This window comes from Anas acuta, chromosome 9 (genome assembly GCF_963932015.1).
Source record: "Anas acuta chromosome 9, bAnaAcu1.1, whole genome shotgun sequence".
NCBI classification, from domain to species: Eukaryota; Metazoa; Chordata; class Aves; order Anseriformes; family Anatidae; genus Anas; species Anas acuta.
In genome coordinates, this window is record NC_088987.1 from 16810680 (window position 1) to 16837135 (window position 26456).

The 26456-nt window shown below is 44.3% G+C and overlaps 2 protein-coding genes across 12 annotated transcripts in view; both read left to right on the top strand.

Moving 5' to 3' along the window:
* Positions 1-15497, top strand: part of GIGYF2 (GRB10 interacting GYF protein 2) — a 78662-nt gene extending 63165 nt beyond the window's left edge. For 4 of the 9 annotated variants that reach the window (XM_068692299.1, XM_068692303.1, XM_068692302.1 and 1 more), the window contains 11 exons: positions 746-907; positions 2713-2814; positions 5515-5673; positions 6789-7025; positions 7634-7756; positions 8365-8568; positions 8696-8901; positions 9196-9350; positions 10655-10824; positions 11207-11354; positions 13752-15497. In XM_068692299.1, coding sequence (XP_068548400.1) covers positions 746-907; positions 2713-2814; positions 5515-5673; positions 6789-7025; positions 7634-7756; positions 8365-8568; positions 8696-8901; positions 9196-9350; positions 10655-10824; positions 11207-11354; positions 13752-13819 — 1734 coding nt within the window. In that variant the 3' untranslated portion in view covers positions 13820-15497. The remainder of the gene's footprint in view (positions 1-745; positions 908-2712; positions 2815-5514; positions 5674-6788; positions 7026-7633; positions 7757-8364; positions 8569-8695; positions 8902-9195; positions 9351-10654; positions 10825-11206; positions 11355-13751) is intronic. The other 5 variants (XM_068692304.1, XM_068692305.1, XM_068692306.1 and 2 more) reach the window with 3 other exon arrangements.
* A 144-nt stretch (positions 15498-15641) lies between these two features.
* SNORC (secondary ossification center associated regulator of chondrocyte maturation) lies at positions 15642-26132 on the top strand. Of its 3 annotated transcripts, none has more exons than XM_068692326.1 (3): positions 15642-18026; positions 25651-25830; positions 25994-26132. In XM_068692326.1, exons 1-3 carry the CDS (start codon positions 17954-17956, stop codon positions 26101-26103), a joined length of 363 nt encoding a protein of 120 aa, XP_068548427.1. In that variant the 5' UTR covers positions 15642-17953; the 3' UTR covers positions 26104-26132. The 3 variants fall into 3 exon arrangements, with proteins under 3 accessions (XP_068548427.1, XP_068548428.1, XP_068548429.1); XM_068692327.1 differs by having other exon boundaries at positions 25654-25830; XM_068692328.1 differs by lacking the exon at positions 15642-18026 and adding an exon at positions 23820-24295 and having other exon boundaries at positions 25654-25830.
* The last annotated feature ends 324 nt before the right edge of the window (positions 26133-26456 follow it).

Here is a 26456-nt window from a genome sequence, read left to right on the forward strand (position 1 = left end):
AGACCTCTAGCTTTTTAAATTTCAAGCCACGCTGTTCAATTTGATCAGATGTTCTATTTATGGGGTTTTCAATGAAAATGGGTTATATAAACCAGTGATTAAATCCTTTTTGGACTGCTGTTTGGAAATGACTGCAGTGGAGGTACTACTGACCTCTAAAGTAGTGGTTGTATTTTATAGTTGTCACTTAAAACAAACAAAAACAACAAAAGATACAAAAAACACTTTCTTCTTTAGCCACCTTGGTTTTAAAATGGGATCATCATGAGCTCTCATGGCAAAGCCTGAGTAGGAGCAGTTAGTCATTCTTTTAGTTCTACCATCTTCTCACCAGAATTGGTTTGGGGAGTAGTTCTACTTGCTGGGATGATTTCACAGTTACTCTAGGATTAAATTGTTTTGGTAAGTTTGGACCTGTCTGATTCTGTATGTTCCCAGAAACTGATGATTTTATGATGACTGCAAAGCAAGTCCCTACTAGCTTCTGAAGTCAGAGCTTGTTTTAAGGACCTATTGATGAAAGACTTACTAGAGAACTGATGCTCATTAGAGAACAAACTCTCCTAGACATTATTGCAGGAATCTGACCCCAGTAGGCAGCTAGTTCATAGATAACATTGCAATTAAGGGAGAGCATCTGTCAGAGGCTTCATTTGTTATGTTATATAATCTTAACAGAGAAGCCCTGAGAATTGGTGTAGGAATACCTTACCTGCATCTGAGTGTAGTTTTATGTGAATTGTAGCTAGAGCAAGAGAGGAGAGAAGTGGAAATGAGGGCCAAACGAGAGGAAGAAGAGAGGAAAAGGCAGGAGGAGCTTCGGAGGCAACAAGAAGAGCTACTTAGGAGGCAGCAGGAAGATGAGAGGAAGCGACGGGAAGAAGAAGAACTGGCCCGCAGGAAGCAAGTGAGTTTCCTCAATGCAGTTCATCTCTAATTTTAATACTTTATAAAACTCACTTTAAGAATCCTGTGGGGTCTAACTAATCTTTGATAGGTGTGTATGAAGACAGTTATTTTTTCATGTGAGTATATGAAATGATTCTTCTGTTCTTGATTTTTTTTTTAAATTCAAGATCCCGAATTGCCATCTGAGAAATGGGCTTTAATGGTTTACTTCAAGATAGGTTCTTCTTTGTGAGTGGAGAGGCTTTCTTCCATGTGGAATATTCCTTCCAAGTTTCTTAGGAGCAATAGTAGACTTCAGTTAGTTGCCCAGTTATTGTATGTGTAATCTTTATTGACCATTTATGCAATGCAGTGATATGATAAAGATATGTTAGGGACTAGACTGCAGACTAAGCATCTGTTTTAAATGAATCAAATGTAGAGGGATATACAGGAAAAACAACTTAATGCAATTTTTTTTTCCTATTTTAATTTAGTAAAGCATTTTTTTGCTGAAGAAATTATCTGGGTTATGTCTTACTATCAGCTTTATTTTCTTAAGCTGATATTTAGGAAAGGAAGGGATATAGTTTGGAAGCAATGGGTAAGCATATTTGTTAAAAATGAATATGGCCTATGTTTAATGGGAGAATGTATGTAGGATTTATTGCATGTCCCTTCTTCTTAGGAGAACACAGAGGCATTACTAGCTTAAAGTTTCTGGCAGTTAATTCTAAATTCTGCATAGAAGAAACATTAATTGTTCTTTAAGCATAGTAGGAGGGAAATATGAAGTTAGTTTCCACTACACATAAAGGATAAGGAGCAGGCACGTTGGTGAGCGTATTTACTAAGAAGTTAGTCAATAAATAGCCTGTAAAGTAGCACATATATTACAACAAGAAGTAATAAATAATTTTTTCTTCATAATGTTTTGTATGTGCTTAGGTAATTGTAAAATTGCACTTCTGATTTTAAGGGTCAGACATTTCCAAAGAGGTGTCTGGAATTGTTAGTTTTATTTGCAGCTTGGTAATAGACCTTAATTCATTCAGTGTTCGGATTTTGTCACCAAAGATGTATTTTAACAGAACGTAGTGTGTTGCATAGTTAGCTCTCATGGTATCTTTAAGAACAAAATCTACAACAAGTAAATGTCTCCCTGTTTTAATATATCATCTTTGTGTACAGCAAGTCTTGACGGTCTCCAGTTGGAAAGCATCCTTTGCAGGATTTACGGTAGCTTTCAAGTAATAATATACTCCAAAGCTTAACTTTTGAGTTAAGTTGCTATGGATCTGTTTTAATAATAACTAATTTTTCAGTTATCACCTGGTATCTCAATGTGTTTCATCCATTGTGGCCCCAAATAGACTTGGGATATGCTTTTCAGACTAATAGTTTTGCCGTTGTGTTTAACTTCAGAATTTAATGGACATTTCTAAGAAGTTTATTGGCCACTCTAGATTTGTACAGTAAGTAACCTGACTTTCCCTTTCTGCAATGTCAGTAGGAAATAATTATTTAGAAGGAGGAGGCAGAATGGGATTGAAAAACGGTAACAAGTATTTTAGCTCATTACCAGTGTAATAATTGCAATAATGCAAAATTCTGAGCAGGAATGTTTGAAAAGGTAAGAAAGGGTTTAAGCGCTTCTCTGGAAAGAGAAAAATATTCTTTATTTAAATTAAAAACAAACTGGTCTTATATTTGAATCTGACTTCTGTACTGGAAGGCATTGTAGAGTCAGGGATGAACTGATTTATTAGCATGGATTTATACAGAGGAGATGATGCTTAACAAATTTGATTAACTTCTTTTGAGGAGGTGACAGTGAGAGCTGAGAGGGGTGAAGCAGTAGACTTAATCTGCCTGGACATCAGGAAGGCTTTTGATGTAATACTGCATAAAAGGCTAGTATATAAGGTTAGTAAATATGCTGTTGATGGTGAATTCTAAATTAAAAAAAAGAAATTCAATTCTGTAGGATGAAATGTCATACCAAATGTTGAATCCAGTTTTGTTCTTAGTTTTCATCAATTACCTGCACTATAGAATTACAAACAATATTTCCCAGCTTGTGTAGCTTCTTTCTTTTTTGCTTCTGATGTCATACCTTCTATTTTGTAATGACTAATCACTTTCAGGAACACAATTTGAGGTTTAATAATTTTACCTAATAACTGAGTTACATCTTTACTGTTCCTCTTCAAAGCATTTGGCCCAAACATGAATGTTACAAAACTAAAAGATTTGTAAGCCCTATTAACATAGGCAAGGGGAATTTCAGGTATTACCAGCTCCAAAACTTCTAGAATGCTTTAAGAAAGCAGCCACTACTGAAATCAGAATTACTACTGAAGGATATTGGGCAATATTGTAGGTATTTCAAAAGATTTGAAGTAAATTGTATACAAAGCAATATGTGTGCTTACAAAATTATTTTAAGAAAAGAGGTGGTTAATGCTCAAGAAAGCTGGGATTCTCCAGGAATCAGAAGCTATGAATATGGGAGCAGCAAAGACCAAAGGAGCAAGTCTGTATTTCCCATAAAAGTAATAGCAGAAAGCTGGAGAGCTTTCAACAGTTTTGGTCATAAGCTCAAAAAAAAAATACTGAACAATAAGAAAGATGCAGAAGTAAACACTAAGAGAGCCTTTCCTATAGCTGTGAAGAGCGGCTAGAAAGAATAATCAGATATGTGGCTCCTGGCTTTTTATGACCATGCAGGTTTTTTCATGTTGATGCACTACTGTTCATCTTTAGCTCTCTAGGGGAGAGAAGTTTTTTAATTCTTGTCATTCATTCAGCAATGCCTCTTCCAGGATTCCTGAGGAAGAGAGATCCCTGCAGTTTTGTTACTGCTAATCTCATTTCCAAAAAGCAAAGTAGGGCAGAAATGTCAGTGAACTGCTGTTACGTAGGAGGACTTGGTGATTTTGTTCACCTCTTTCAGGTACTCCATGTTATGTCGATAACTAGTGCCAAACATCCCCCAGCCTGGCTGATGGCTGCATGTCTTGAGCCAAGCCCCTGGTGTGGTCTCTAGTCAAGCAAAATACTGGCACACCTCCAGCCTCCTCAGCAGACTTTTCAGTAAAAGCAACAAGAAGCAGAAAATTCTCAGCACTTGCACTGGGACACTTGGTTATTGTGACTTGACTGTGTATGTCCCATTAATTTAGTTATAGGCCCAGGTTACAAAAATTGTCTAGAATGTTGTGCATTGTGCTCAAAGCTTATCTGAATTTGTTAAATCAAAGCCTTAAATGATTAAACTGGAAATAATTCACAGGCTACTGTTTTAAATTCAGCTAGTAGAAGAGTTTACAGCAGTAAATTGGGTATGAAAAATGCTTTGTCTACTGGACAGTTATATTGTAGACATCTGGAGTGAGCTGCCATCAGAGAGAAACCTGGTCCAGTTGGTATTACAGTTTACCTATGCCATGTCTATATAAAGGTTTGATATGTAATTTAGTATAAGGCTCTTAGATTTCAGAGTTCTTGTTTTACTGGAGTTCAAAATTAATACAGCTATCTCACACAATTAGTCTCCCTTAGTTCTTTCTATATTACTTACAGAAAACTTTAAAGAGTACATTTGCACAGTACTGATTATTCAAAAGGAAAATATACTTATGAAAGCTTAAATTCTTGTCCAATAAGTAGGACAGAAGAGATGAAAAACAAGGTGCCCTTTGCACAGTTGCTGGATTTCAAGGATTGGAAAAGGCAGCAAAAAGAAAAGCTGTTTTATACAATGAGAGGTCACAACTGGGGAAAAGCTGGACAGGAGTGCACCTGCTCTGTGGTACACGAGACCAGCAGAAGGCTGGTTGTACCCTATTCCTCTAAAAAACAAGTAGCAGAATGGAATAATTTGTTGATCTTGACAGCATTAGGAAAGGTTACTGATGTTTATTTTTTGGTTAACCAAATCATTTTGCTATTTGGAAAGCAAAACGTAATGGAAGCTATTTAAATAACTTAGTGATAGGCCAAAACCAGAGCCCTAGAGACATTTCATTGCCTATGATATTTAAGTAGTGTAGGAAGAGGTCAATCAAAGCCCTTTCATAGAGTTCCATACCTCTGGGGCTTGCAAAGATTCAGTGTCCTCAAATATGCTGGGCTTCTTCGGCTTATTTGTAGTGTCTGGACATATGGTTTCAGCTTTGTAGTGCACTTGTTAATTAGTCAATGTTTAATAACTCCTCCAAGTAGGAGAAAGTTCCACTTATAGCCGAAAAGCCAAAAAAGGAATTGCTGAGATCGCATTAAAATATATATGTTCAGGTTCAGTTAGACTGGAAGGAGGAGTTGTACCCTCCTTTGTTTTCATTCTCAATGTTTTTAAAAAACACAAAGATAATGCTTGATTTCATGTGTTTCATTAGTCATTAAAATAATTAATTAGTTTATGAGATGCATCAGAAAACCTGTGACTTGTGGGTCTTAAACTTGTTCAATTTGCTTAATATTTGGTTTTGCCAGTGCTTAGCTTAAACTTAAGGATCTTTACTTGAGGCCATTCATCTGGCTAGACCATGTTGTAGTCTGTATTCTGATGTGGTTCATCAATGACTTGGTATTTATAGATTGACATTCTGTTCCCAACTCCAGGAAGAAGCCTTGAGGCGGCAACGAGAGCAGGAAATTGCACTAAGACGGCAGCGGGAAGAAGAGGAACGGCAACAGCAGGAGGAAGCACTTAGGAGATTGGAAGAGAGGAGAAGAGAAGAGGAGGAAAGACGGCAGCGAGAAGAATTACTTCGTAAACAGGTGAAAACAAGCTAAGGGAATCGATCTATTATGTTTAACTATGGAGGCTGCCAGAGCCAACAAGCTTTGAAACTAGATCCGTTCCTGAGAGACCATCAGTTTCTGGGGAGGAAGGCAAAGCTCACAGTCATTACATCTCTCCTCAGTTCAGATAAAACAATCGGAATCTGATCTGCCCTGTGGAAAATTTGTGTTGAATGTGTTTTCCTTCATATCTGAGCCTTAAGAATGGCTTTGCAGCATAGTACTTCTAGTTCTTTTTTCAAAAGAAAGATAGAATACAGTACTGGAATAATTTGTTTTAAATCATCATTTTACAGGTGTTTACCATAGTACTGTTTTTAATATCATCTGAGATCAGTTTTGGCCGTCTTTCTGTATTATGCCAAGGCTGTCAGCGTTTAAGCTTTTTTTCACTTCTATTGTCTTACTATTAACTTTTTTTTTCCCTTGGGGTCAGCCTTAGAAGTTATATTGAGGAACTTGAGCTTTCAGCCCCCTCGTTGATACTGTCACAGGCTCTATGTCACATCTTAAAATGCAAGTGGCTTGTTAACTTCTAGTCCATTTAGGATCTGCTAGTTACTTAAAAATTATTTTTCAGGGCCCTCCCTGATGCGATGTTCCTCACCTTTTCTGGCCCACCACACAGTCATCTTGTTTGTTACCAGAAGCATCTTCTCCTTTGCAGCTCTAGTTTTCATTATTAAACATCACTTTGTCTATTTTTTCTTTCATGTTAAAAACTTTCTTCCCTTATTTCTGTCAAGTTTTATCCTACTGAAAGTACACCAATGCTTGACTAAGTTGTACAAGCAAATAGAATAAGCTCAGACTGCAAGATGCATGACTTCTAGAAGGAAAGTGGTTCAGACAATAAGCTAGTCTGAACTAAAGATATAATTTAAGTCCCTTGGTGGAAAAATGGGTGAACTTGTATTTTGAGAGTATTTAGCCAATATTATCATGCTTTCTTGCATGACAAATGGTAAACTTAACAACACAGATTAAAGGCACAAAGACCCCTTTCTTCTGTTAGCATCTCAAATCCAAAGAGCAGAAGTAGTTCAGATTTTGTAAGTCTAACACTTTACTTTTCCTTATGTGCTGGGAAGGAAGAGGAGGCTGCAAAGTGGGCACGTGAAGAGGAGGAAGCTCAACGGCGACTTGAGGAAAGTCGGCTACGCATGGAAGAAGAGGCAGCCAGGCAACGGCTTGAAGAAGAAGAGCGAAAGCGCAAGGAGCTGGAACTCCAGCGCCAGAAAGAAATAATGAGACAGAGGCAGCAGCAGCAGGAGGCTTTACGACGGCTACAACAACAGCAGCAACAGCAGCAACTTGCCCAGATGAAGGTAAAGTGTTTCTATGGCTTAACCTCCTTCTTAACTTAGTGTGCTGTGTAAAACCACAACAGGAATTCAGAGTTGTCTAGGCTAGTAGTGTGAACTGAGCCAGAGAGGTATGGACTATCTAGAAGGGGGCAGACGTTAGCTTTGAAATTGATGGGAGATGCAGAAGGACGGTAAGTTGCAAAACAAAAGAAAAAGGTTAAGTCAGAAGCTCACTGACAAGGGATTTGCACAAACGAGGCTTACTTTGCTCCAATGGGGAAGGGCCAGTGCAAAGTTTCTAAAGGATACAGTTTCAGAAGTCTTTGGAATAAAAACTGATGGCTGTTTTTTTTTCCAGATAGTGGTCTATTTATTACCTTATTCTTGATGTGCTTTATCTTTGACAGTATGATACATCAGAGGGCAGTTTGAAGAAACATACACTTTATACTTGAAGTGTACACTTTAATACTACTGTAACATTTTATACTTTCAAATGTTCTGTTGAAGTTTAAAGGTGGCCTTTCCTTTCCCTGTGCTCTGAGCTTATATTGATTTTTTTCATGAGTATACTTCAGTAGTGTTTGTTAAAAGGTTTTGTAATCCCTAATGGTGTGTTTTTGTCACAGCTCCCTTCATCTTCAACATGGGGTCAGCAGTCAAATTCAGGAGGTTGTCAATCCCAGAACACACTGTCATTGGCAGAAATACAAAAGATAGAAGAAGAACGAGAAAGGCAGCTTCGAGAAGAGGTAAATGCTAATGCTAAGGGAGCTTAACTTGTTAGAGTGGACTCCACTGTGAGCCTGCTTAACTGTTGACTAAGATATTAGAAGTGATGGTGAGGTTTTTTAAAATAGTATAATCCAGGTAAAATCTCTATCAGGCGTAGGTTCAGTGAGTACTGTGAAGGTTTTTTATAGCTTATAAGCATAAATATGTGAAAGGGTGGGGAACTCTACCCTTCTCTTTAAACCTTAGGAATGTATTATGTTCAATAAACAATATAAAATGATTATATCATCTACAGCATATAACTTTGCAAATATGCACAAGACCAGGACACGTTAAAGAAAAATAAGTGGTAGGAGAAGGTATTCCTCCAAGACCACAAATGCTTAGCAGACAGCATTCATAATTATTAGACAAGTTCATTCTGTTTTGGGCAAATATACAGCTTGTTTTCCCTGGTTACTTAGTGCATCCTTATTTGTAGGAAATGTAACAGCTCAAAAACAATACTATTACAGAATTCTCCAGAATAAGATTAAATCAGTTTGAAAAAAAAAATCAGCAAGAATTTGGAACAGTAATGATCTCCTGATAGTATGGACAAGCATTTTTGTCTCGTTTGCTACAGCAAAGGCGTCAGCAGCGTGAACTAATGAAAGCCCTCCAGCAACAGCAGCAACAACAGCAGCAAAAATTGTCAGGCTGGGGTAATGTCACCAAGCCAACAGGCACTACCAAGTCCCTGCTGGAGATACAGCAGGAAGAGGCAAGGCAGATGCAGAAACAGCAGCAACAGCAGCACCAGCAGCCAAACAGAGTCAGAAATACCACGGTATGTCCACTATTGATCTAATCAGTATGTGGAGGTTAACAAATCGTGACAGTTTTCCGCGTGTGTTCATTACTGCTCTGCCAGGTCTGGTGCTAATACCCAGGATTTCTTTGTTATGTTTCAACAGCACTCTAACCTGCACACCAGCATTGGGAATTCAGTGTGGGGCTCCCTAAACACTAATCCCAGCAACCAGTGGGCATCTGACCTAGTCAGTAGCATCTGGAGTAATGCTGATACCAAAAACTCAAACATGGGTTTCTGGGATGATGCAGTGAAGGAAGTGGGACCTCGTAACTCGACCAATAAAAACAAAAGCAATGCCAGCCTCAGGTAGGAACTGGGGAAGGAGCTTGTGCAAAAAAAGGCTACTGCTCCTGAGAGGATGACTTAGCAGTTACAGTATGTTGATGTATTTTACTTTGTGTCATTCAGGATCTCTTTGGACAACAAAAGTAGCTAATAGGTAGCCATTCATTATTTATTTTGGAATCTCCTTGGTAAATTAGTTCTTTAAACAGTGCTTGCACTGTGTAAACTAGCGAGCGTTGTATGTAGCACTGTGCTGTATACTGTACTATTGGTAAGTGTTACTTTATAATGTATTATGCCTTTTCTTTATCTCAGTAAATCTGTAGGTATTACAAGTAGGCAGAATAAGAAGGTAGAAGAGGAGGAGAAGCTGTTGAAATTGTTCCAGGGGGTTAATAAAGCCCAGGATGGATTCACTCAGTGGTGTGAACAGATGCTTCATGCACTCAACACAGCCAACAACTTAGATGGTAAGAGGTGGGAAGGATTGCAACTACTCTGCTGTGGAAAAACAGTATCCGGTTTGTTTCTTGAGCAGATAGTTCTGAAGCGAAATAATGACTTCAATCAAAATAATGTTTATAATGAAGTCAGCAAAATGGCATCATTAGCTCTAAATTGGGGTCTGAAGAACTGCTGTATCATATTCTCTGGTTTTTGTAGGACTAAATATTGCACATCAATGGGTGCTTGGGAAGAAATAGTTCCAAAGTCTGCCATGCAGAGCTTCTGAGAACTTCTTGGTAGCGAATGCAATATCAGGCTGATGAGTAGGGATCCAGATCACTTTTAAGTGCAGACTAAATGATCACAAGTCCCTGTGTCCCTGTGCAAAGCTTTTTTGTGTGTGTGAAATTTTTTGCCCAACTGTGCTGCAGGGCACACAGAGTAACTCCCACTCAGATCACATACTGGTACCTCCATTGTAGCAAAGCTCTGCAGGCGTTCTGCTGCCTCCAGTCTTGATGTGTGCAAATCCCTGTGCTCCAGCATCTGTACGCTGCACAGCTGTGGCTCTGTGGGGCCCTTGGATATGACTGTAGAACCAGTGCTGCTCCAAGAGCCAGGATTGCACCTCACACTGAGGCAGTAATGCAACTTTCCTCCTCGTGGAGGAGAAAATCTAAAAGTAACCAGACCCCCCCTGAGATCCATTAATTAGTTGCATCTGATGTCTGAAGAGGCAGTGGCTCTGCAGTGCTGCTGTGTGTCATGTCTCTGCAGTGAGCTGCCGTGCTTTTGAGGTTGCAGTTGTGTCTTCCTGGCTTTCTTTGCCCTTTTCCATGTTTAAAAAGACAGCTCAGTTCAACATGAGTATTTTAAAGAAAAAAGGATAGTAAAGGAGGCTTGCAAGTGAACTACCTATTGAACTGCAGGTGTTTGTGGGTCATGTCAGCCACTGTGGAGTGTGCTCTTGTCATCCTTCAGCAGAAAGGACAATGTACTGATGGCAGCACTATGGAAGGGAAGAGCATTACCCATTTAGGCCAGGCGTTACATTTGAATGAGTTTATCAGCCCGTCAGCTTTAGACTCTGCCAACATATCCCTAGGATTTTTTTCCTTCTCATTGCATTCACTAGCTTTCTTATCCTTGCTTTCCCTATAGAATGAATGAAACATTGTGGGACTCTACCAAGGGGAGTTTACCAGGGCAAGCTGTTTGTGGGTACTAGACTAGCAAATATTTCAAACAAATCCAAAGGGTGCGGGTTTTGCATGCACATGTTCATACATCTGCACGCACACTCTCATGGTCTGTCTTTTTCTTGCAGTTCCCACGTTTGTTTCTTTCCTGAAGGAAGTAGAATCTCCCTATGAGGTCCATGATTACATCAGAGCATATCTTGGGGACACTCCTGAGGCCAAGGAGTTTGCCAAGCAGTTTCTTGAGCGTCGTGCCAAACAGAAAGCCAGTCAACAGCGGCAACAGCAGCAGCAACAGGTAAATTTGCTACAGTCCTTAGGAATGTATAAATGCTGTATTCCAGTCTGAGGAGTTGGCATTTCTGATGGATTGGTAGGAAGGTGAGCAGGATTTTTACAGGCCATGTGAAATGCAGAGAATAAAGCAGATTTCAAACATACACTGCAGACTCAAGTATTCTTTATAGTTAACAGCTGAAGCCCCCTATGGATCAAATAGTCCTGTAGCATGCTCATCCAGGATATACTTCAGGAAGGTAAGGTAGATATACTGGATGGATGCATCAGTGTCTTAGTGCTACCACGTGTGATATAGAAAGTGATTTGGGTTCTCTGTGTGTTTTCAGTATAAATAAACACAGCTTAATTCCATTTTATAATGTATTTGCTTTGTTTTCTAGGATTCAGTGTGGGGGATGAATCATAGTTCGCTACATTCAGTCTTTCAGACCAATCAGAGTAACAACCAGCAATCCAATTTTGAGGCTGTACAGAGTGGGAAGAAGAAGAAGAAACAGAAAATGGTCCGCGCAGATCCTAGCTTGTTAGGTCAGTTCTAATTTTTAGAAACTAATTGTTTTTTTTTTGGGAAAAGCCTTGAGTGTAAAAATCATGTTAACCTAAATGGGAGTGTTGAGTTCAAACAGAAAAGGTAGTTGTTGAAGTGTCCTTAGAACTTGTTTCAGTATTAGAATTTTTAAAATAATGCATCAGTTTCATGTAAAAGCTTTTGTTGAATGCTTCTGCTGCTGGAACAGTTCAGGCCTCAAATTTGTGCTAGGTAGAAGACAAGATAGTGATGTAGATGACTAATGACACTTCTTGAGCAGAGGAGTCTCTTATGCATTCATTCTTTGTCCAAATGTAACCAGCAGATAAGGAAAAGGGGTCTTACAGAGAACTTGTTGCCTGCCCTTGATGTCAAGAACAGGCAGACTTCCAGTGTCTGTTAGTGACAGTGTGTTTTGGGGGTAAATTAGGAGTGGGTTTAGTTGCCTGAGAAAAGTCTTGTAAAGTAATGGGAAGAGATGTATTTTAGTTGTTTTCCTTTTTAAACAATATAGTCATTAACATTATTTTTTGAGAGATGAAAACAACCCTGAAGACTTCAAAAAACATTTTCATGTACTTTAAGTTTTTGGTCTCTGAGACAATGAAGCTGCCTGTCATGGACATGTGGCTATTCTCATAGATAGCCTGGATCTTTAAGAGTGCAGCAGAACAAACAAGGCCTTTAGGTATATCTGTTTTGAAGAGTTTGGAATTGAAGGCAGTGAAGATGCTGACATCAGTTCGTAGTCTTTTTCTTTCTCTTAATTTTTGTGAGGACGGTTGTTGGCCTGCACTTACAGCGTTGATGGAAAGGTTTCTGTTAAGTGGCCTTTAAGAAAACAGGGGCATCACTTACTTCAATGCTTACTGCTCTCACATAGATATGTAATATGTTGCTGAAGTATTCTTGTAGAACGAATGTGTCCCTATTAGTTTCGTGTGATGAAACGGAAACTAGGGCACCACACTGAGCAGGTATTTGGTGTGCTGGCACTGCTGAACTCTTACTCGGTTCATAATAAGCTGCTTTATACACCTGCAAGTTGCTGCCTTTTAAGGTGCACAGGACCCTGCCTTTGTTTTACATCTTCCCTTTTTGTTATCAGCACAATCAGTGCTTTTCAATTAAATTGATCTCTGCTTTGAAGTGTAATGAACTCTTCAGTAGAATCCTGATGTATTCCACCCCTAGATGCCAGTCTAGTGAATCTGATGTAGGTGATCAGTTAGATATTTAAAAAAAAAAAAGCACTTGGTCAATTGATATTAGAAATCACTAAATGCAATTATGAAGTTTCAGCTATAAGAGAGCTAACATGGCAGCTTATTAGAAATTAGTATGCTCTTACAAAATTACGAAGATCTCTAGGTAACATACTGCCAGGAGAGGGAGCCAGAGCAGTTTTTTAAACATCCTGAGCAGAGCACTTTGAAGATGATGGCTGTGAAAAGTGGTTTGTTTTTTTTGCCACAGAGCAAGCCTGTATAGCAGTCTCAAGACAAAAAAAAAAAAAAAAAAAAATGCCAGCCTTGTGCTTAAGAGCTCAACACAAAAAAAGTTTTCATCTTTCTTATACTTCATATGGGGTTGCTACAATAAAAACTGAATCTTGATAAAAGTTCCTTATGATATAACATTAGAGTCTTTCCTTGTAGAAAATATGTTGGCTTTCTCACTCTTGTGTCACTGCATCCTTGGTACTTACAGTTAAGAGTGTGGTTAAAAGTTTAGATGTATATTGAGCCAACTGGGTAGCCCTGTGTAGCTTTGTACATTTTCATGTCCTCCTGAGCTAGGAGGTTAAAGGAAAAAAAAGCAAAGGCCTGGAAATGCATGGAACCTCCACGAGGCTTCTTAGGTACATGCGTCTATTCTTTAAAGTAAGGAGTAGCATTGCTCACACCCTCTGAAGTGCCAGGCATGATCAACACTTTGAACTCACAGAACACCTATTTCTGCCTCTTGGACTCTGTAAGTACTGCGATAGGCACTCCCAAGTACCAGTTGGTTCAAACACGCTATGTTGTGGGATGTTGCTGAACCATGTCTTCTTCATAGCGCCTAGATACTGTACTAGCTCTGCAGATAATGTCTTGAAAATTAAAGCTGAAATTGGGCTTCTGCTGATCTGTTTCTAAAGACCAATTGATACTTACCTAAGCACATGAATTGTCTTTGTGTTTGTTTTTTTTTTGTGGGGATGGGGGAGGAGGGGGTAGGGAGGGAACACAACAGTTAGGGTTGTTAGATCTAGCCATACTGGATTTTCCTTTGGGTTTTTACTTGGTGTCTATTCAGTTCATCTTAAACAGCTGCTACATGTATCAGATGCATTGCATCATACAGAGTATACCACAACCAGATGTATAACATGGCTCTTCTTTGGTTTGCAGGGTTTTCAGTGAATGCCTCATCAGAGCGGCTCAATATGGGAGAAATAGAGACTTTGGAAGACTACTGAGCATGTGCAAATCAGCTGGCTTTTGCTGCATCTGTTAACCCTGGATTCTCCATTTTGGACACAGTACTCTCCACCATGCATTCTTCTTCGCCTTGCAGTGAATCACAGAATCAATCATCTCAGGCTGCTTCCTCTAGCCCCGGCAAACCCTTTCTGCCCAGGACTGCACAGGCGTCGTTCCTGCTGTCATCCTAGAGTCGAGTGGACTTTGTTCAGAGTCCTGGGAGGGTGGGAGACAGGATTTGTTCACAACAAAGCTGATTTGGGCAGCAAGCTTTCACTGTGCTGTGATTTCTTCTGCTGACATACCTGGAAAAAAAATCGATTGGGATCCTGCAAACCATTGCTTCCCTCTCCTGGTTACTCTTACCACATCCAACACGTGCAGTCATGGAGAGAGAGAGAGAGAGTTTGTGGTTAACAGATGTTGGTCAAAACCAAAATGCCACACAGATACTGACTTCCGCGCTCCATCAGGGCAAGTGGTGCTCTCCCAAGCCAGGAGTTGCATTCATAAGCTAACCTTAGAACTGGCAACAGCAGGAGAGGGGCGGTGGCGGGCGCAGTTTAGCTTGGGTTGGTTTGAAGTTGCACACCCCCTGCCAGCCCTTCTCAGCACATTATTTTGGAGGGAAAGCTCGAGTCTGTCTTCATTAGGTGGTGATGCTGAAGCTGGTGGAGTTTCCTGTCAGCATACTCCAGCCTTCCTGGACGAGGGGGGACTTCTGCTCTTGGGGAAAAAGAGGGGTGGCATCTCTTCTTTCAGGTTGAATTTATCCCTTAAATGCTACCTTCTGAGGGTTAGGACCAGTCTATTTTGAGCTCTTTTCCTGCAAATTTGTCTCGTTTAAGAGACAGTAGGATCTTTACCTTTGGATCTCTAGTCTTTGGTGAGAGTGAACACTGGCTTTCAGATACATACCCCAGCAGTCTTAGTTGTCATTTCAAACAGTGCTTAGGTTAACAAGCAGAGATGCCCTTTTGTAATGGAAAGAGACTGTGGAGGGCGAAGCTATGTGCAATGACAGCCCTGCATATCATCTACACTTTAAGCTACATCACGCACCTTCACTTGGATCCATGTTTAAGTATGGAATCGTAACCTTCTTCTCTCACCGAAAGATTACCACGGCCTTCCCTTCTCCACCCACCCACGTGCACACACCACAAAATAAACAAAACTGAAACTGCCAAATGCACTTAGTTTCAACACCCTGGTCCCATCTCCCATTCCCAGAGGGTTATAACCTGCCAAGGGAGTTGCGCTGCAGTTTGGTGGAGGTGTATAAAGGTGTCTGTCTTTCTGTCATCACTGCCTAAAGAAAACAGTTCGAGTTGCTCAAGAGCAGTTTGGCTTTGTATTTTATTTTGTTTGGTTTATTCATTTTTGGGGTCACCTTCCCCTCGTCCTCCTCGTCCTCTCTCTTCCCCCAGCCCCCAAACATGTACAGTAACTATACAGAGACTGCTGCAGACTTGTATATAGTTTTTGGATCCAATAGCATGGAGAGACTTGGAACTGTTGCAAATCTGGTCTCCCTGTCTCCTTTGCTTTGTAAATTCATAAAAGGGGGAAGAGGGGTAGTTAAAATGTTTACAAAACTTTAAACTCCCTCTGAACTTTTGCCAGTGTGGGGGGGGGAAAGAGAGAACTTAAATAAAACCTGGTTGTATTATATCTCAGAGCAAATTTTCTGCTTGCTTTTGTCGAAGCTGAGTTTTGAGATAATTCCTGATGCTAAAACCGATCCAAAACTTGACACTCATCAGCTTTCGTCAAGAAACAAGAAGGAAGCATACAGGATGTGGAACAACAAATGCTGCTTTATTTCTTCCCTGGTGAGGAATACCGGTGGGTTTTTTCTACTTGATAATTTTAGAGTTCAAATAAACAGCAGTAAGTCAAGATTGGAAAATTTTGACAAGGAAGCTTTAACTTTTTGCCCCCCTCCTCTCTGCATACAGAAACACGTGCATTCACACTCATGTTGTTTATGCAGGAGAGATGAAGCCCTGTCTGGTTTTTTGTTACTACAAACACTTGGTCATGGAGCCCTTTTTTTTGCCAGGTGGTACCACCCCGCCCACTCCAATTCCCTTCTCTAAATGGGAGGTTTTATTTTCCCCCCTGGATTCAAGTCCACACGGATACCTCGCACCCTTCCTTTTTTAGACAAAATCTTTCCTCTTTTTTCTACTTGTTTCTTGTTTTTGTGTGGAAAATCCCAGTAAAGGCTAATGATGAATGTTATTCTGTCATTCACATGACCACTAGAAATACCGAGTCAGTGAAGAACTTACATTAGTTTTGCATTATGTTCAGCTGTTGTCCTGGAGAGAGCAGTACATGCTTTGGCTGATAATTTGACTTTGTTTTGAAATTTTCTTTTACTTTGGTGTATGAGGTTTCTGGTTCATAAGTACTTTGTTTTTTAATGGTATGATCTAATTTCTACAACCTAATTTTGGACTACAAGAAAAAGCCTGTTAATTTTCAGCTCAGTTGGGGAGTTCAAAAGGAACAATTCACCGATTGCTAAATGAAAATGCAGAAATGCAAGCAGGGAGAACGTGCAATGATCTGTGAAACCCTGAGGACCTTGCTCTGCTTCTGAGAGCTTGTAGATAATGGACCTGTGGGGAAGAGATCGTGTTCTTGTGTATTTTAATATTCTGACTTCTGTTTTTGTACAAAGGTAAGATGCTGTTCCATTCAGACTGTACACTGAGGCCACTGCCCTTTCACCTCTGTGACTACAAAAGGGCCTATTACAGTAGTAAAGGTCTCTTGCATTGGTAGGGATGGGAAAAATAGGAGCTACAACTTTGTATCTGCACCTGATATATCTTTATACACGTCAGTCTTCTTTCAGACAGGACACGAAGCTGGATAGCTGATGGGGCTGTGGTCGAAGTTTGGAAGATGTTGAGTTTGATGTTAGACATCTCTGAGGTTTCTTTTGAGAGTTATTTCACCAGATTATTTCCAAACATCTCATTTCACTGCGGAGACTGCTGTGAGGGGAAGCAGGAAAAGCAGAGACTGAAAATGAAGTGCTTTTGCAAAGAACTGCACCAAGTAGAGTCATCTAAAAGGACAGCCGAACTGGATCTGGCTGCCTGTCAGATAATGCCAAAATCAGAGATCGTTTACCAGAAAACTGGATCTGAAACATTAGGTAAAACTATTTGTATCATAATTTCAGAACATAAAGAACTGACATGGGGGATGTTTATGTAGTTGAATTGCAACATCTCCTGAACAGGAGCTATGAAATACTTCATCCTCATACAAATTTTAAAAGCAAACAAAAAACCACTACTAATGCAGTTATTCTGTCCTCTGGTAAGCCAGAGTGGGCCTCTGTTCACTTCAGCTGTTCCCAAGTCTCTGTCAGTGCAAATGTGACTGAAAACCAACCTCAGTTTTCTCTGTTGAGAATTTCTCATGAATCCATGTGAAGGAGATGAGCAGCATGGCAGGAGGCTGCAGGAAGAGGCAGTATGTGTTCAGTTCAGACCTGAGGAGGAGGCAGGTATGGTTTGGTGAAGGAGGTTCCCCTGGAAGATGGTTGCGAGGCTTCAAGGGGCTCTTCTGCCAGGGCAGACCACACGCAGTTCCTGGTCCACCTCGAAGCACTGCAGCCAGAAAACAAGGGTGCCACGGAGCTGCTCTGGCTCTGTTTCAGGGTATTTTAACCTTAAAAGATTGAGGCCCTTGTTCTTCTGCTGTGCCCACCCTGCAAGGACCACCACCACCCTGCAGGCAGAGGCGAGCAGAGCCCTCGAGCCTGGTGCTGGGTGGCTGCGGGGACAGAGACTCCAGCAAGGGCTCGCCAACAACTGCTCGTGTGTGCGCTGGCCTGGCAGGGTGACGGATGCCTAACGGCTCGGCTGCCTATGGGGTTTTAGGCATAAATTTGAGAGGGTGGAGCTGCCTTCAGGAGGAGGTGTGCTCGAGAAGTCAGTGAGAGTGAGTCTCTGCTAGGCTTTGCACTCTCTCTATCCGCTTGTGAAGGATTATTATTTTTTTTGACCTTACTGGACAAAGTTTTTATACCAGTGAAATTTCCAAGTTGTTTCGTGCTTTGAAGAGTTTAAGAATTCCTGACGACGCTTTTCCTGAGGGAAGCCATGCCCTACCACAGAATCCTTCGCCTGGTCCTGCTAATGCTGTGTGGCATCCTGCTCCCTGCTGTGCTGGCAGGTAAGGATCTTTGCATTTACACTCCGAAAGAATAGGAGGTGTCTTACCTACCTCTCTTCCTGTAGCTCCATCTTCCTCTTCCTCCCCTAAAAACATCCATAAGTATTTAATGAATTATAACTGAGTAATGGAAATGGGCTTTGGAGTCAGTAGGGTAGTATCAAGTAAGAATATACTCTGTCCTGAAACCACGTTGCTGTTGGAGAGAAGGGCAAAAACCCTTTGTAAACTGGAGATGAACGGCAGTAGTGCCTGCGTGAGTCTCGGTGACTATAGATCAGTAGACAGTGGATGGGGTGTGCTTTGCAGTTGATGGGACAGCTTGTCTGTCTACTTTTAGTTATAGGATAAAGATTTAAAAAAAAAAAAAAAACTCCAGCTACTAAAGCCCATTTGCCAGTTTCTGGTTCCTGTTTTCTGCTGCAGCAGAGTATGTTACTGCAGGTGTTGTAAATAGAAATACAAAGCTGTCTATGAAAACAGTTAGCTCAGTCAAAAGCTGAGCTGTCTATCTGAATTGTTTGAGTTTCTGTTTAGGACTGGGTATAAGTGAGGCACTGCAGCCTCAGCGGGGTGGCAGGGCACGTAGCTCTGACCCATGCTCAGCGGTGGTTTGCTAGCAGCCTGAAACAGCAGAAAGGTGGTGAGGGGACAAGGGTTAGCATGGGACACATGCTCTGTTGGACACAGTTTTTAAGGAGGTTGTTAATAACTTCCCCCCTACTTGTTCTGGGGGAAACTGCCTTTCCCCAAAGCCTCTTTCCTTAAATGCAGGTGAGATGCTGAACAGATGGCTCAGGACAAGGTAACAGGCAAGAGCACAGCACTTGTTTTCCTGAATTCTTGTTCTGATTTCCAAGAAGTGCAATGCTAGACTGCAGCTCCCTTGGTTTGTTCTTTGCACCTTGCTTAGCAGGGAGTTCCTGGCCAGCAGTCTAGCAGGCTTTTTGAAGGAGTTTTCATACAGACGGGAATTGATGGCTGCATCGGCAGGTATGAGGAGGGTTACTGTAGCTGGTATTGCCCTTGCACATCCCACTACTTTAAGATGCGTTCTTGCTGGGAGAACTTTTAAAGTAACTGTGAGATGGGCCATAAAAAGTGCATCTTTTCCTTCTCAAATGCTGGCCTTTGATATTTCTGTAATGGAACATTAATAATTTAAGCACGGTGTTGCAGTTTATACCTTGCTTATGCTCTCAGAATCAGTAGCAGTGCTCCTCCCCAAAACCAGGTAAGTTTTTTTTTTGTTTTTTTTTTTTTAACTGTTAGAGTTTTTCACTCTTCAGAAATCAATTCATTGTCAATGAAACTTTGACCTGCCTTCTCTCTGAGCTAGAATCTTTCATATTACCTTAAGTTTCCAGGGTCTGGTGCATGCCCACTCTGTCCCCTGCCTTGCCAGCTTTCCTGTGTACTTGCTCATCACTCAGCTTTTGGTTTATAACCAGCTGTCACTGCCTCTGTATGTCACTTTGATCCCGTGAAATACTCCCGTTGATACTGGGTGATCCTCATTCGCCCAGCGAGGCTTGTAGCTCTCAGAGCTTTGCATTGATGAATGCAGTAGTCAGAGCCTGGGGTGCAGGTGCGTTCTCACAGTTGCATTTTCCAAGTTTGAGGCCCTCTTAAGTTTGTTCTTCTTTGCTACACCAAAGTAGGACATGAGGGAACCAGCCTGGGTTGTGAGGCATCCCAGGAGCAGAACAACTTTCAGCTCTATTAGGAGTGGAGAGTTACCATCCCCAGTGCGGGGGCTTTTAGCGCCCAGTGGAATTTTTTCTGCATTTCACCCCGTTAGAAAAGGAAATTTCCTGCCTTGTGGAGACAAAGAAGGGAAGGGCATGCAGGCAGCCCTCTGGTCTCTGTGCATATACATGCAGCCCAGCCTTTCTGTAAACAAGTTTATTTAACATTCATCAGAACCACAGTGCTCTACGCTGCTCTACACTCGAGCTTCCAGCACTCTCACATCACAGGCTGCCCTTTGTGCTCCCCATGAAGGCCTCTTTTCATCCCTGCACTGGCCCTGTGCCTGCTGTGGCTACCTGGGGCTGGACAGCCCGTTGCTGGCCTCCGAGTTCACGCAGCCCCTGCCCTCCCATGTCAGCACCTCGTACTTTCTGTAGCAAAGGCCTCTGTGGAGAGCAAAGTGGATTGTGCCTCAGGCAGGGCTGTAGGGGATGCTGGCAATGCCACCCTGAGGTCCAGAACGAGTCTTCCCTTCCTCGTTGGACATGGTTCTGTCACAGCAGTGACTCAAGAGCTATCTTGTGCCAAAGCCTGGGGTAAGCACCTGGGAGTTCGGCAAGAGGTGGAGGATCTGCTGGCAGCTGAGGCTTCCCATCGGGGTGTAGCAGAGCGCTTCCAGGGTGCTGCTGGGTTGTGGACCTTGATCTGGTTTCTTGCCCAGCCAGGCTGGCTTCCTGAGCAGAGCATTTAGGGCTCTGACTTGAGAAAATGTGAACTTCTGAGCTACTAAGCTCTTGCCAGTATTGCATCTGTCAAAGATAGGACAACACCTGAGTCCTTCTTTGTCCACATCATGTAGGTGCAACAGGAAAAGGGTCAAATGTAAGGGCTCTCTGCACCACCAACTTCTTTCCACTTCTTTCTTCAAACACAAGTGGCACTTTGGCCAAGAGCATGGTAAGATGGTGAAGGAAATCTTTTTGCTTTTTAGTAAAACCAGTTTCAATCCCCATAATGGGTTCGGAACTCCAAGTGAAGTTGGTAAGAAGACTTTGCTGAGGCCTTGGTTTCTGAGTCGTGTTTTTTGTAATCGAACTCTGATGTGGGCTCCTGGATTTTTGTTTTGAGCTCATGTGGAAATATGTTGTACTGCAGTAGCACGTCAGTGTGGATATGGAGGATGGGAAGGAAGCAGAGCAGGAGATGGTCTTCGTTATGCTAAAGGAGGAAGTACGGGACAAGGCCTTGTCCGTAGCAACTTGTCTGTGTTCTCAGCAATAATACAATAAAGGGTTATTGGGAAGTTTTTGAAGTTCAAGTACTAGAATATGGGAATTAAATAATTTCTCATACATATTTCTTAAAGACATGATTGTTCCAGCAAGTCCAGATTTAAAACAAGTTTTTGTAGAGCATTACTCAAACTTGTTCAGCACCAATGCTCTGTAAATGATACTTATTATCAGCTCCTGGTTAAGGTTACTGGATTGGAGGTGGAGAGTGTGCTCCAGAAAGCAGCAGGTAACCTTAGCGCACACCCCAGCACCACTGCCACCCCTTGTAATGGATGTAAAAAGACACTAAAATCTTTATCAAAAAAAAAAAAAAAGGCAAGAAGAGCTCCCAAGTTATGAAAAGGATGTGAGCTGTGGATTTGGCATTAAGTTAACCTGTACATGGTGGTGACAGAAGAAATGGTGTGCCATGTTCAGGTTACAACAGGTGCTCTTGCCTTTCCAAGCATCATCCCATGGAGGAGGAACATCTCATTGTCATCTATTGACAGGCTCTGTGGACAATGAGATCCTGAAACCAGGTTGTTCAAAGAAGGGTGATGGTCGCTGGTGACTGCTCTCCAGGGATGGAGATGTTAGATGGTCACACCTGCCTGCCTTGAGGTCTTGCATTGTGCTTGGGGGAAGGTTCTCTTTGTTTGGGGTGTCTTGAAGGATCCTTCAGATCTGTCCAGCTTCAAGAGCTATCACTTGTGGAGATTTGTCTAGTCTTACCTTTCATTTGCCCAGGATCTGGGGTGCAGGAGACCCCGTCACAGTGCAGGCAGCCCACCCAGCCTCCTCACTGAGCATGGAGGGAGGGTTGCTTCAAGTTGCCTTTGGCGTCCACCCTTTTAGACCCCACTATGGTCCATGTAGCTGAAGTCTTGGTGGGTTCCTGAATCATTCAGAAATTTGTATTTTTTTTGTTGTACTAACCCTTGATACTTTTTCTGGGTTTTTTTGGCCTCAGTCATAACTACCCTGTGCTGCTGAGAGGGAGGATAAATGATACAGTTCCCTGAAGGGTATTTATTTCCCAGAAGTAAGATGACTTGTCTCAACATATGAGGAGGAAGAGGTGTCATCTGTGTCTTCCTCTACTTTGCCTGCTGCAGAACAATGAATTACTTTTAGTCCATTTTTCTCTGGGTTCCATCTCCACACTGTTAAAAACCCCAGTAATTAAGATAATTCCTGTCATCTGATTCTATCACCTCTCCCATAAATGCTCCCAAGCTGTTTTTTACGAAGTGCACTTGACTGAGCAGCCTGAGGGGCAGCAGTTCCTCCATCTGTGCCCCAGTGCTGAGACAGGCTGGGTGCTGGGAGAGGGCTTGTGTGTGCCCCGGGGTCATGGTTCCTCTTCCTTCAGAGCACGGGGAGCTGAGGCAGGGCAGTGGTGGGGCTGATGAGGTGTTTTTAGCATGTTTCTTGGTAGTTCTTAATTTCTACAAAGTTCTTGGGTGAACAGGAAAACCGTATGCTAACTTGCCCTTGATACTTGGCTTTCAGTCCTCAATTGCACACCCTCACGTAAGACTGCAACGTGTTTGGGTTTTTGTGCACGTTAATGGTGCTGTGCCTGCACCAGGCCCCTGGAAGCCCTGTGCAGCCTCCCCGTTGCCCATGGAGAGCTGCAGCCGGCTCCGATCCCTCACTGGGAGGCATTGGTTCAGGGGCACAGTGCCATTGTCGCAGTACGGATGCAGCAATGTAACCAGCAGGTTGCTGTAAAGGTGGTAACCGTGTGCATGGGAAGGCCTGGGCCTGCCCCTGCTGCTTTTCTTGTGGATCATATTTAGGTCTGACTGCATCTCCTTGCGACTCTGCTGCTCGTAGCCAGCAGTGGCGCGGCCGAGCTGGGCTCGGGCTGTGTGGTGCCGCTGAGGGGAGCGGGTGTTGAGTGCCCGAGCACCTGGGGAAACCAGCGGGACGTGGGGGTAGTCAGGTGGGTGTTTTGTGTTCACAGCATGGTGAGAAGGGAGGCACGAGAGACGGGAGCTGTTAGTTCAGGAGGGAGAGCGCTGCAGGGCTGTCGGCAGCAGTTCCAGCAGCGGTGGGTGAGGAGGGCCGGCAGTGGGGCCTGGCAGAGCCCATGGCGCTCAGTGGTCAGATGCGGGTTCACTGCATGTGCGTGGTTCTGCTGCGGGGCTGACAGCTCCTGGTAGTAAAGCCCCAGGCCTGGCTGAGGGGAGTTGTGTTTTCTGCAGCCGCTGAAGTGCCGTTAAGGGAAAACCACAAGAACTTGGAACAGAAAGCTCGCCTTTAGCGCGCTCTGCCCTTTTTGTGAGGGTGAACTGAATGTACGCTTTAATCAAATGAGAGGAATTAACAAAATATCTGTCCAGAAGCCATTCAAGACTCTAGCCAGGTCTTAAGTCACCAAGATCATAAATAAATTAGACTGTTTCCTCTTTACTCGGCTATCAAAAATAAGTTGTGCCCTACTTTGAGAGCTGCAATGCGTTTTTCAGGAATTGGATTGCTGGGACTGGAGAGATGTTCTGGGACCCGTGGGTCTGGCTAGAAAACGAGCCTTTGCTCTGCTGTTGGAAGGGGTGGCACTGCCTCCTTGTCCCTTTGAGAACAGGGTATTGGAAAGGGCCTGTCCAGGTCCTACAGGCTCCTTGCATGGTGTCTGCATCTGTTACAGACTGCCTGAGCTTAACACTTTGACCCACAGCCCGATGCAAGGGCTGTGCCCAGCTGTTTTGGCTTTTGGAGAGAAAAATGTTCTTGGGAAATGCAACAGTGACCTCCCCCCAGCACGGCTTCCCCTTGCCAGGTGGGAATGGCTCCGCTGTTGGTGCTGGCCCTGCCGCTGTTGGTGCAGTAAGGGAGGTCACAGCTGGAGGGGAGCTCTTCTCTGAGTAGTTTTTCCACTTCCCAAAGCAGCCTGGAAGCGGGGCTTCAAACTGTTAAACATGTTTGGTTTGTGCCTAAACCAACAGCTTCCTAATGCCACCATTGCTAACTAAATAGCCCTAGCTCTGCTTGGGTCCTTTCCATGTTGATTTAACTATGTCTATCCACTAAATTCTGTTTCCTCTTGATCTGTTCTCTGGTAGCAAAACAACAGGATTTTGAGAAAAGAGGTCCACTGGAAATAGTGCTCTGGAAGAGCCCCTGGATGGGATGTGTCTCCAGCTCTGCTGCTGGCTGTGCAGGGCAGATTGAGAAGGGCCTTGCCAAGGGCTCGGGTGTTTCTGGGGAGCGGTGGTGGAGCACAATTCCTGTGCACTCCTGCTGGGGACCCGGGATGGGAGCAGCAGCAAATGCCATGTCCAGCTCCTCCCCCAGGTGGGTCAGCCAGCCCGAGTGTGCTGGGTCGTTGCCTGAATGAGCACTGGCACAGACCTCAGGCTGGGAGCTGATTTCCCTGTCTTGTTCCTCCTCGGGCCAGAGTTAAGCTGGCAGCTCCCCATGAAAATCCTGTAGCTTTTACGGTTGTAGGAAGGGCTTTGCAAATCTGGTCTAGAGCTGTGTTGTGTTCCTAAGCCTGTTAAGCAGCAGCAAAAGCTTCCAAGGAAGGTGGGAGCCGCTCTTTGATGTGAGCCCCGTGGCAAGTCCTGTCTGGGGGTTTGCACAGGCAGCGTTTTGGTGCTGGCCCTCCTGTTCTTTGGGTTCCTACAGGAGAACCAAGCGTGGTCCTTCAGTGCTCATTCCTCCCCCAGAGCACTGGCAGGGAGGGCTCTGGGTACTTAAAGCTGGGGCTGGCGCTGCTGCCACCTCCCTCACTGGGCCAGGGAGAGGCCAGGAGGGTGCTGGGGAGGCTGGGCAGGGCTGAGCCCACGTGTACCCATGGCAGCGAGGCACCCGGGTGACCCAGCCCCTCCAGCACCCACCATGCAGGATGGGTGCGCACCTCTGTGCCTTGCCCCAGGGAGCCCGGGCTGTTTGCTCTGGTTCTTCTCCTGCCCTCTTTCCTGGCCCAGAAAACCACCGTGTCGGTTCAGGTGGGCCCTGGAACTGGCTGCTGTTTTTTTCCCTTTTTCCCCATCCTAGTGTGACATTCCCAGCGGTTTCAGCGGGGAGCTGTGGAATGTCTCCCGCTCCCGCCGGGGCCCACCTGAACAAGGCAGGCATTGACAGGGAATGCTCGGCTCAGCCACACACAAACAGGGAGGGCTCTCTGCTTTGGTTCCCGACCCCACAGGGGGAAGAAATAACAGGACGTGAATGGTAACATCAGAGCACGGCTCTGCTTTCATCTCCCCGGCACAGCATGGAGGTGGGGGCAGAGGGAAGTTGAGGCTCTGGGGCCTGCAAGATGCAGCTCCCCTGCTCGGGCAGTGCCTCCGGCGTCCTGCACCGCGTAGGTGGCAATGCAGGGCAGAAGGGCCCCGCAGCACTGGTTTTGGACAGTGCAGGCTGTGCATGGGTGCCTGGCTGGTCTCGGTCTGTTGCAGGGGTGTGATAGTCTCCCTTGTCCCATTTGTGCTGTGTGGACACCTGGTTTCACCTCGGAGCCCAGGCATTGTTCTGGGGGTGTGCTCCCAGAGCCTGGGGCGCTGCCCCATGGGTTTCACAGCCCTCGGGGTTGCTCCATCTGTCCCCGGGAACCTGGAGCCCAGGGCCCGGCTGAGCTGTGGCCGTCCCAGGCTCCCGCTGGGTCCACCCGTGCACAGGAGTGATGGTCGGTGCTTGTCTCCCAGCAGAGTACCCGCAGGGCCCGGTCCCCACGCTGTGGAATGAGCCACCTGAGCTGCCCTCCGGAGCCGGCCCCTTCGATGCCACCACCGCCCGGCTCTCAGACGCCACCGCCTTCCCCCCGTACACCTCCGAGCTGGAGCCCGAGGACACCACCCACCTGCACCGCCTGGACACTGGGGATGGTACGGGGGGGTGGCACCACGGGGCCCCTGGGCTGCATGCGGGTCACTCCCACAGGGGTTTGGGAGCGGGGTTGCTGTCTGCCTCCGTGAGGGGTTTGAGCCCGACTGCCCTTCCCCTCTGTGACTTGCCAGCCTCACGCCACCTTGTTTTCTGTCCCTGCAGGCTCGCTGGGGCCCGGAGCTATTGGTGCCATTGTCATCGCCTCCCTCCTGGGGACATCCGTGCTTGTGGCCTTGGTTGTCATCACGCTGAGAAAGTTCTCTGCCTCCTGAACTCAATAAAAGATGTTTCTGTAACACAACCAGCCTGTATCCTGCCCTCCACTGCTGCTGCTCCCCAGCTGCCAGGGGCCCCTGGGGCAGAAACATTGCCGCAGACACAGGGTGCTCCAGCCTCTGCTCCGGGTGGCAGCGTTACACCCCACCTCTCCCTTGGCTCTTAGCGTGTGACTTGTGGGCACGCTGACACCTGGCAGGCCTGACTGCAGCAGTGTCACCCCCCAGCCTGTGGCAGCAAGGGGCGTTGGGCTGGCAGCAGCTTTCCAGGTCTGTCCTGGTGGGGCGGTAACGGTGCTGGGCATCATCTGGCACAGCTTTCCTTGGGAGAGGGTGGTCAGGTGCTGCGT

Coding starts and splice junctions, on each gene's coding strand:
- SNORC (XM_068692326.1), top strand. CDS start 17,954: ATGCCCTACCACAGAATCCTTCGCCTGGTCCTGCTAATGCTGTGTGGC. Junction 18,027..25,650: donor GCTCCCTGCTGTGCTGGCAG/GTAAGGATCTTT, acceptor CTTGTCTCCCAG/CAGAGTACCCGCAGGGCCCG. Junction 25,831..25,993: donor CCGCCTGGACACTGGGGATG/GTACGGGGGGGT, acceptor CTGTCCCTGCAG/GCTCGCTGGGGCCCGGAGCT.